Source organism: Scomber scombrus, chromosome 11 (genome assembly GCF_963691925.1).
Source record: "Scomber scombrus chromosome 11, fScoSco1.1, whole genome shotgun sequence".
Taxonomy (NCBI): domain Eukaryota; kingdom Metazoa; phylum Chordata; class Actinopteri; order Scombriformes; family Scombridae; genus Scomber; species Scomber scombrus.
Window position 1 is genome coordinate 14,934,923 of NC_084980.1, and position 10,879 is coordinate 14,945,801.

Sequence of the window (10,879 nt, forward strand, 5' to 3'; positions counted from 1 at the left end):
TGGGAGTAGTAAAAGTAAACTGCCCAGCTCTCATTGACTGCAACAGAAACTGTGGGTGGTCCTTGTTTTTTAAATTTACAGATTATCTCTTCCTTCAAACATTGAGTACACACATTATATATTTTCTTCCTAAGATGATTCTGCTGCTCCTAATGATGTAAAAATCAAAACAAATTTTGCTCAACAAAATGTGAGTTTGTGCTCTGTGTTTCAGGCTCTGGTTAATCCTTCGTAACAGTCAGCTTTCCCTATTAGATTGCAAGGTTATAGGTTCAATACTGTCTCGGGACAGAACTCCTCATAACAGTGCTCTTATGAACAAAGTTGCTTTATATTTTTATTATGTACAATTATTCAATAAGACTCCAGATCTCTTCAGTGGTTAAATATTTTTTCACTCAAGTACTGCTTTTAGATTTCAATATTGCTAAAGGCAGCACTCAGTTGAGTTGAAGGTGACATAAATGCAGACACATACAGGTGCTCCCAATCTCCTGATTACTGATACTGGCACACACTGGCACCAATGCAAACACTCCTTGTCACCTTTTCTCCTCCACTCTTCAAATTAAGTTCTTTACAGGCAATCTTAGCTTATTTGAATATACTTCCCAGGATGCATTGCAGAGGTGTGAAAATTGTCCAGATTTTTGTTTGTTGTTTGGACAATTTACATAATAGAGGCCATTGTGTGTGTTTTTGTGTCAAAGAAGTCAGTTTTCTCTCTGACCAATGTTAAAACAGTTTAAACTAATATAAATATTTACTTGTAGGTAATGTCATTAAATTGTAGCTGTTGATGGTCCTAAAATTGTATTTAATCTATTGTGCTTTACTTTTTAATCAATCAAAATTGTGTTGGAAACTGCACTATAATCTCATTGTCTTCAACAATGACAAAGCTGATTCTGAACCACAGTATACCTGTAGCTTTTGTACGAGTATAACTCAAAGGTCGTATGTGCTAAATATAGTATGTGCTACTATAGAAAATATGTAGTTCACAAACACTGACCAGAGGTATTAACTGTGAAATTCTGAGTATTATAAGCAATAACTCACGTAAGTTCTTGTGATGTATTCATCTTGTACACCAGATATAATTCCAATTTACAACTGATATCTAATATGTTTAGATGTGTAACAAGACCAAATTAAGTTTTCATTAAATTTTATTTATCCCATTTCCCCCAAATACATTACATACAAAAGGTGATCGGAATTGATTGTGTCAAGACGTAACATTTGCACAATAATAAATAAAAAAACATGTATAAATAAAAAAATAAATAAACAGGACATTATGTGCCAAAAAATAAGGATTCTTCTGAATTGGCAGATGGCTTTCACAATGTTGGGTTTTTTGAAGACAACTTGTACATAATACTTGCATTCCAGGTCACAGTTTTTAGGATACAACTCTGGGTCGAGAAAGCAATGTAAACCGATAAGGATTACAGTACAGTACAACAGAGTACAAGGTTTTCTTTTTTCAATAGTAGATATTACTGGAATATACATTTATGATACCAGTTGTTCTAAAAGCTTATACCAGGTAGTGAGAGTGTAGTGCTATTGGACTTGCTTTTAAACTTGGCTCAAAGTACAAAAGTAAATCCAACCATTAAAACCCATCTCAAATCTTGTTTGTATCCAGCTTGACATTCACACAAGGGTTGTTATTGCACTATACAGACATCCCTCAAAAAGGCACTTTTATCCTCCCTCCCCACCCTCATTTTCCAACCAACAGTTTTGTTTACCAGCATGTAGCACACACACCTACTGTATGTGAATTTAAAACAATCATTTTAAAAACCAACAAAGAAAATGCCTTTTGGTATTTGGTAGTTAAAAACAAATAAAACATAAGTGGTAGTAAAAGGTTTGCTTTCGAGATGAATTTAGAAAAAAAATGTGCAAAATTGTGTTGCTCCCATAGCCCCTTTAGTATGCTGTGTACCACATCAGTGAAAATAGTTTCTAATAACTATCCAAAAAAAAAAAAAAAAAAAAAAAACGACAAGTGATGGATCAGAAGAAGCAATGAATCTTGTAATTTTAGCATCACTATTATCAAATAAGGCCAGGAATGTTATTTGTGCATGTGAAGTCAAGATCGTAGTGTGATCCTAAAGCTGGCTCATATTCTTTTTTTCAAAATAAGAATAGAAAGAAAAAATGAATGTGTGCACCATAGTCCAAAGAGGCCAGAAACCAACCGAGGGTAGGAGGCACTCTCTCTAATCAAACTTCTGTTCTTCCCAAAGCATCTCTGCTGTAATATCACCGTTCCAGTGCAAATGAACGACACAAATGACCCCGCTGCTAAAATACTTTTTTGGAAGACGCATCTAAAAAAAAAGCATTCCAGCTGCAAGATTATCCTTGTTCTGTTGCAAGCAGATAGGACCAATTTTAGTGTATAGATACCTTTGAGAAACCATGCCTGGGTTATTGGCTGTCAGGGGAAGCTGAAAGCTGCAGGGTTGGTTGGTGGCTTTGAAAAGATCCAGCCAAGAAGCAGTGGTGAATAAGTGAGGGAGGGTAATTAGGAGTTTGGGTGTTCATGTAGGCATCTGCCTGTGAAGGATCCATCATTTCAGGCCAGGTAGGTGTCTCTTATTTTAGGTATCAATACCTTCCAGGTACCTTTGAGGCATAAAGCTGGACAGGCACAAACCCTTGAGGCAGATGCTGCATTGGGCAACTTCCTGACTGCTTGATGTTTATCAAGGTCAATCAATTTGATAATCAGCTGCCTAAGCACCAGTTCAGACAAGAGTATTGCTCAGAAGACTTGAGCAGCCTTCCATCCGTCAGCTGGAGAGGTGTCAGCCCCTCGTGGCACTGCCTTGAGAAATTATATCAACCAGTCAGGCTGCCTAAGAAGAAGGTGGTAACCAGTCAGGTTGCCTGTAAGGCATCTGCCACTCAGGCAGCCTGGGAGGCACTGAGTTGTGCTTTTAGGCATCGGCATGGTGTTGGAGCAGCTGGACCACATATCGGAGTCTGTGTCGTAGCTCAGAGGTGCAGCCCATCTCATTTAGCATGCTGAGGAGGTAAGTGTAGGAGACGCGTTCCCGGCTGATGTAGGTGAGCAGGTATGAGTCATCAGATGACTTGCACAGGATGATCTTGGTGTGATCAGTGTAGAAGTTAACCTGGAGTGATATAAAAATAGAGGACAGGATTTAAGATAAGGAGGGCCATAATCCAAGACATCCATTACCCAAAGGTGATTAGAGTTGTATTGCAATTTAAAAACATTTCGCATTCAATTTATAGAACATAAATACAGAAATTATGAGTTTGTTCAAACCTGTAGAGTGCCATTGTTAAAGAGCATGACAAGTGCGTGGTCAGTCTTCACCCACTGGAGCAGTAGAGGAGGAGAACCTGAGACCTGCTCATCACAGTGAAGATCTCCACCCTGAGGAGACAGAACATTTAAGTTTAGATCAGATTTCAGTTTATATAGGTTTCCAACTGCTCTTAAGACAACTTTGAAAATCAACTAAAACAATAAATAAATACACGATCATCATTAAGTATTTGATTAAACAAACTAGTGCTGCAGCCTGCCAGCTAAAACAGTATAACACTCCTCATACCTCCATAAGGTTCTGTTCCATGTAGTTGGCCATAAGCTCTACAATTTGTTTCTGGCTACGAAGCTGCTCAGGTAATGAGTTGGCAGGGAAAGTGAAGTGTTTGTTGTTGGTCAAGCAGTAGTGGACAGTTCTGTTTGGAGAGAAAAAATATTAGAAATGTTTAATATTTTGATGAGACAGTTAAAATCTTGAAGATGCCCTTAATGATAATAACGGCATTAAAATAAAATAATAATAATAATTATTAGGAACTGCTACACTTGGCTTTATAAACAATTTAGACCAATTACACAATTCTTGGCCCAGTCTAGTTGCCAAAAAACCCTAATCCCTATGCACAATGAGTAACTGTTTACATGACCCCTTTAACACGGTACTTACTTGCGTTGGTCACAGAGACTGAGATGTGTTCCCTCATTGAAGAGAACACCAATGCTTTGGTTCGAGAGCTGGTAGCCAAAACCATATTTGTTTGAATAGTCGACCCATTTAGTCACCCACAAGAAGGACTGTGGCCTGGACAAGCAGGGTGGATTTCTAGTGGCTGGAGAGAAGAGGAAAAAAAAAAAAAAAAATGAGGGACTATAGAACAAATTTCCAGCAATTCATATCAAAGAAAGACCACAGTTGAAAATAAAAGTAATGTTTACATTTCTAAAAAGTCTGTAAGTCAGCATTTTACTGAAAATGTTAGGGAAGCTATAAGCTTAAAGTGCTCCAGGCTAAATGAGTCAGCAGAATTCAGAAGCATTTTATGAAATGGCTGAGACAATCAAAAGACCTGGCTGATTAATCTTAAGTGATTCTTTATCATTCCCAATTCAGTACAACAAAACAAATGTGGTTCATTTTGGGGGAAGCTGCATGTATCTGCCCTGCCATTTGAGTGCTCTGTATAATTAATTTTTAGGACAAAAATACTCTTCCAGTGTAATATCTCAGTCTGCTCTGGGCTGTCTTACCTGTAGGCATGTTAGCCAAACAGTTGTTGAGAATTTTCATGGCTGATTCAGCCACAGCTGCTGGGGTCAGGACATCTTCACATGCTGGAGAGAAAACACGAAACAAGTCAAACACTGGTCGTAAAAGGCAAATGAATTTTATTATACATCATAAAAATATATCTATTCAAGAGAAGCATTGTAAACCTACGCTCAGTGCTGCTGGCCATGGTGCCCTTGAAGGAGCGTGAGATGGACTTCCTGGATTCTTCCTCAGCCGGAGTCTGTTCCAAAGGCACAGAGCTGACCAGCTGACCAGTGGGAGATTGCACCTGAGGAGCAGCAACAATTATTTTAGAATATTAATGTCAACAGAAAGACCACGAGTTGTTTTAAAAATGAACACACAAAAATTACTTGGGAAAAAAAAAAAAAAATGGAACCACAGAACTAAAAAATAACATCTTGCACAATTGTTTAGTACTTTTAAGACTAAAAATACTCAACACACTTGCATTCTACAGCTTAGTGTTTTGCGTCATTGGTTTTGGATGTTCTCATCAGGTGCATCTTACTGCAAGTGCATGTAGTATGAAACTACTTTTAGCACCACAGTTTCCTTCTGTGTTCTTGCAAGCTTGATGCAAGATTCTTATGTCATGTTTCCTCCCTCAGGTGTTCGTATTTAGCCTGACACAGTAATATTTGGTATGTCTTGTCTTTATGCAAATATATCTACAAATAAAAAAAGTAAGCAGGTACTTTTGACTTCTGTGTCGTGGCGGAGAAAGAAAAACAAAAACAATGCATGAGTGTAGCATATTGTCCTTGACTACAACCTGGTTTCTCAGAACAGGCTCATTATCAACATTACAAAGAGCAAACAATATACTTCCTATTTGGCTATATAAATAGTAACTACACCAGCCTGATTAAGGATTGGTCATATGAGCCTCCTGCTGTTGTGAAATTTAGTCTCAGCTCTGGTTGTAAAATCACAATAGTTTCAGAATGAATACAGAGGTTGTTTGTTGAAAAGAAAAATGAAGTGAAAAAACAAGCAAGGGTGGATTTTGCAAGGTATGAAATAATCTTTTTTTTTTTTTTTTTTAAAAACACAAAAAACGGTCTCAATATATCTGAATCAACTTCAGTTCCTCTAATTATTAATAGCTACAACAAACCGGCTGTGTCACATTTATTTTCTGAATTTGACCAGCCAGAGGACTGCTGGGACAGTGCAGCATCTTTCAGTGGGATTTCAAAGCTCGCAGCCACAGAACAAACTCTGAATCCTTTTTGAAAGAAGGGAAACAATTCCTTTGCATGTCTGTTAAGAGTAATGCGCTGTTCAGCTAATATGGCTGCTCCTATTCAGCCTTTGAGATGACGTTCATAGCTGGTATTTCTAAGAGTTTTATAGTTTGGATGAAATGCTGCAAAAGGTGCTTTGCATCCCTAGATCTGTCATGGTGAGTATTTGCCATGGGTCTGTGTACCTCTGTTATCCTTGCAGACTTGAAACCGAAGTTGTGGGACTATATTACATGATTTAGCAGCTAAAATTACCCCATTTTTGTTTGCAGTAAAAAACAAAGCCAACATTGGAAAGTCGGGAAAAAAAAAAAAAAAAAAAAAAGTTAAACGTACCTCATTGGGTCCCACTGTTTTATAACTGATCTGACGGTTGATGGAACACTTAACGATGCCCGACACCAGCTTGGAAATGTCTTTGTCGTCTTTCTCCTCACATGGAATCTTCTCCACTGCAACAGCAAGAATTTTTGTATTTTAGTCACAATAGTTATCTTTAACAACGGAAGCTTTAAAAACGCCTACTACTTGGAAAGGCTTAAAGGGAAACTCAAATAGTTTAAATGTTTCTGTTTAAACATTAGTTCTCATGAGAAAACTAGACTATCAAGATGCTGCATAATTCCACTTGTAATGGCATGAATATGTAGCTAACCAGATGACAATAGATAACCTAACCCTTACAGTGTGTCATTCACCGACTGCTGCTTACCTTTTGCCTTCTTCTTGCCAAAGAAGCTCTTGGCCATTTTAGTGAAGAATTTCTTGGCAGGGCTGGGAGGATGGAGTTCTGGCACCATCACACAGCTGCTGGGAGGAAGTTTGTCAGGAGTGAAACCCTAAAGGATAAGAGGAAGAAAGCATGAAAACAAGAAGATGAAGATACAAGATGAAAAGAGACGGTCCTGAAAAGGGCATTAGCGATCTAATAATCTAGATAACAGCAAACATTCGTAAAAACAAAAACAGCATATTTTTACATACTTTGGTGAAGAATTCATGGTTGAGGATCTGGTCTAGGGTCAGTCTGTCGCTGGGGTTTTTCTGCAGGATGCCTGAGATGAGTTTCTGTGCAGTGGGGGAAAGCGTGGAGGGCAGGTTGTACCGAACTTCCTTTATACACTTGTAGGTCTCCTTTAGGTCAAGAGTCTCAAAGGGAGGGTTGCCACACATCAGCGTGTACCTGGAAGGGTGAAACCAAGGCAACCTATTATTTACTCAAGCAACAAAACCAAAACCCTTTCTCACTGATTAAGTAAAACATCCTCATTTTTCTATTAACTGAGAACAGTCATTAATGTTCTTGCCTGCTAAATGAAGAAATTTACTTAATATTCTTCACTTACACAAAACACTGGATGTAACCTTTTACCCTTTAAAAGATAAAACTTTAACCTCAAATACACAAGTGCTATCTTATGGATGACTACACAAAGCAAGAAACTTTGGGTTAAAATTAGCACAACACTCACATGACACATCCGAGGGACCAAACGTCAGACTCTGTGCCGTGGCCCTGTCTGTTGAGCACCTCAGGGGCCAAGTAGTTGGGAGTCCCACAGATTGTTCTATGGAAGACGAGTAAAAAGATTAATTTAATCTCAAAGTACTCAAACAGTTTCATTTCTGTTCAGTAGTAGGTCATGCAGGCTATGAAGTGGTGGCAGTGCTAGAAACATTTTTTATGCTGTACTCATTGGTCTGGTATTCCACAGGAAGATGTTGTCAAACAGGTATTGAAACTGTAAGCTCTCAGCGCTAGAGTCAACTGCCACTTGGAAACTGGTTTAGTTAGGTTCTTTCTGGGCCGACAGCAGTGGGAGGAAATGTGCTTAGTAACTGACGTAATGGTTTTAGGTTTATGTGCATTATGCAAACCTAGACCTGGATCTTGCGTTTATGTACAGGGGCCTGTTCTCGAGTAGCAAAAAAACAAGGATATTGTTCCCACTTATTTAAAAATAGCTGGCGGACTTTATTAGATATATATCTATAGAGAAAAAAAAGGTAGTAAAAAATGCTAACTTTTTCCTCTGTTCGACTGTTTCCAGTTTAGCAGCGAGGCCAAAGTCTCCCAGCCGCAGCTCCATGTTCTCGTTGACAAAGAAGTTGCCTGAAAGAGACAAAAACATTCGTCCAGTCAGCATTCCACACATAACATGTGTCTGCCCAAAGTCACAGCAGATTCCTGGGATGCTTGTGTTCGTACGCCACGTTGCAGTCACATGCTCACGTACCTAGTTTGAGATCTCTGTGCAGGATTCCTCTGCTGTGGAGGTACTTGAGGCCGGATATGATCTGTCTGAGGTAATATCGTACTTCTGGCTCTGTGAGTGTGTGTCTTGCCTTCCAAATGTGTGCCAAGGACTGCAGAGACAGAGCAATGAGTGAACTGTCAACCCTGCATCCGTCAAAGGGACTGTATAACAATGTTGCACACACCACACATACACACAGTCAGATTAGATGATGCATCATGCAGGTGAGTGCCTGGGAATTTACATCAGTAGTGGTTCCTTTACCAATGGTAAAAAGGAAATGGAAATGACTCTAGTCTGTACAGTGTACTGCACCACTGTAGGACAATACAATACATACAAGCCAAGCTGCATAGACGCAAGCAAACCCCATACACAGTGCAAACTATTCTAGAGATTTCTGAATTCTCACCTTCCGACTGCAGAGCTCAAGGAATATGTAGATGTTATCTTGATCCTCAAAATGATGAGAGAATTTCACCACATGCTTGTGGGACAGGGTTTTGTGAAGCTCGATCTCATTTGTAATCTGTCAAGACGACATTTGTAAGCATATTTCAATCTTAACATATTCCAAATATTGTGTTCAGGTTATGCAACTGCCTCTCTGCAAGACACAAAGATACACAGATGAACATATACCTTGTCCCTCTGGTGTGGTTTGGACACCCTGCTCTGTGGAATCACCTTCACAGCGTACATTTTGTTGTTGGAGAGGTCTGTCATCTCATAGCATCGAGCAAAGCCACCCTTGGGAGGGACAAACAACATGATCAGTTGACAGAGCAGCAGGTAGAAAACCTGCAATGACCATACATAAATTGCCTAAACGGCACATTTGTTTTAATGTTTAGTAAGGATTAGTGGCTAGACAGCAGACAATTGGTTCAACCATGATTTAGCCAATTCTGAAAGCCTGGTGTGACTATTAAACAGGAGCAGAAATGACCAATCCAGGATTTAACTCCATTATTTATATATAAAAAGGGTTGAATCTATTCAATTACATCATCATTTCATAATCAACATGGTCTAAATCAGTTGATCAACACCCTTTGTTGCCTTTAGATGCTCTTATAGGCTTCTAAGACCCATCATCATCCCCAAATACCATGTTTACTGCCGTTTGTTCATGCATTTTTCTCTGCTCATTGGTAGCTTTAGATGCAATCAACACTAAGCTTTGAGGACATGAGGGATGAGGTAGACAGAGCTGCTGCATTCATTAACCGTGAAATTGACGGAGACGTTCCCAGCTCTGCGGCAGGCAGCAGAGAAAAAGACTTGGCTTTCTGCCCGACGCAGCGTATCGATGACGAGCAACATGTTGATACAGTTGCTCCATTCATACAGGGAACATACTGTGTCGGAAATCATTACAGTTTCGTTATTGTCAGGGAGAGGAGTCACGAGTAAGTCAGGTATATTTTTGGTTGAAAAGTCGACTGAGAGATCTTTATAATGCCACTAAATAATAATAATTATTATTATTCTGAAGATCTTATCAGCAGGTGTTACCAATCATGTATGATCATGAGAGCTGGGCACACCTTGCGCCTGATTGATTCGGCTATGACGTGCACAGAGGGGAGAAATTTGTCACATCCTCCACGAGGTCAGTCAGTATTCCCGCATTAGTAACACACCTGAAAAATAACTAGTGAGGAATTTTAATCATCCCTATATTGGGTAAAAAAAAAGATTATACATCCATCTGTCGCCTCAGATCTAACGCCTGAAAACAATCAAGATACCGGTATGCGAGCGAGACAAGCACAGGTATGATTAAAAAATAAATTAAAAAAATGATTGTACCTTTCCCAAAAGCTTCCCTTTACTGTAGGATCTTCCAGTCTTGGAGTCTGTCACGACCTGGGCCAACTCTGGTTTGGTTTGTTCGGGTTTATTCCTGTTCGTTTTCACCGGGGCAGAGGACTGTTGGGGTCCACGCTCCGGAACAGGCTTAAATAAATCCGCATTCATGGTGTGGCACGAAATACGCTGTGCCGCGGTGAAACAACCGGTATCCATTTAACGCGGTGGTATATAAACAATCAGCCTGTATATCCTTGTCGCTTATTCTTTTCAGTAGTTGATCTGGTGCGTAAAGATGAGACCGCCTGTATCCATCTGGCGTGTCTGGGCACGGCGCTTTTGGGTTATATGTAGGCGGGCCGTGACGTCATGGGGCAGGGGGCGGGGGTTAGATGGAGCACGGGTGGAGAAAGTCCAGACGATTTGCTCAGGCACAGTTTCAATCAAGAAATGTATCGGGAATGTAAGAAAAACATGAATGAAACACCTCATGAAAAAATAACCCGTCTAACTCACGTTGATGTAGCTCATTTCTTACTGCTGCTGTAACCCGACCAGCAGCTCCAGATGTGTCACAGTTTGTTGTGTGGGTTACTGCACAATCTCCTGATGTTTTTAATCAAACTTAAATCTTTATTTATCCTATAATTGTCTGTAACAAATCCCTGCAATAATTCTGATGAGACATTGTTAATTTTCTTATGCATTACTGAAGGGTCACAATGAAATGTTGGCCTATGTAAACATAATTACAAGCCATGCAGGCACAATAATTATATGATTTACACAATTATTTAGGACATAATTATAAAAAAAATATTACAAGTCATAATATTTTAAGACGCAGGTCTGTTACTCGACCAAAACCTTCATAAGCCATTTCAAATCTAACATTTCTATAACAAAACTAAAACTTGAGTTTAAGTTCTCTTGTGTG

At 39.3% G+C, this 10,879-nt stretch overlaps 2 protein-coding genes across 2 annotated transcripts in view; both read right to left on the bottom strand.

Moving 5' to 3' along the window:
• The window catches only part of eif2b3 (eukaryotic translation initiation factor 2B, subunit 3 gamma), a 449,880-nt gene that overhangs the window by 112,193 nt on the left and 326,808 nt on the right, over positions 1–10,879 (bottom strand). The window lies entirely within an intron of this gene.
• Positions 1,196–10,188, bottom strand: plk3 (polo-like kinase 3 (Drosophila)). The gene is made up of 15 exons (XM_062428678.1): positions 9,943–10,188; positions 8,770–8,877; positions 8,540–8,656; positions 8,107–8,236; positions 7,895–7,982; positions 7,342–7,437; positions 6,854–7,052; positions 6,582–6,708; positions 6,206–6,321; positions 4,767–4,887; positions 4,577–4,660; positions 3,996–4,158; positions 3,615–3,744; positions 3,323–3,433; positions 1,196–3,164 (listed from the first exon to the last, which is right to left on the bottom strand). Exons 1-15 carry the CDS (start codon positions 10,156–10,158, stop codon positions 2,967–2,969), a joined length of 2,004 nt encoding a protein of 667 aa, XP_062284662.1. The 5' UTR covers positions 10,159–10,188; the 3' UTR covers positions 1,196–2,966.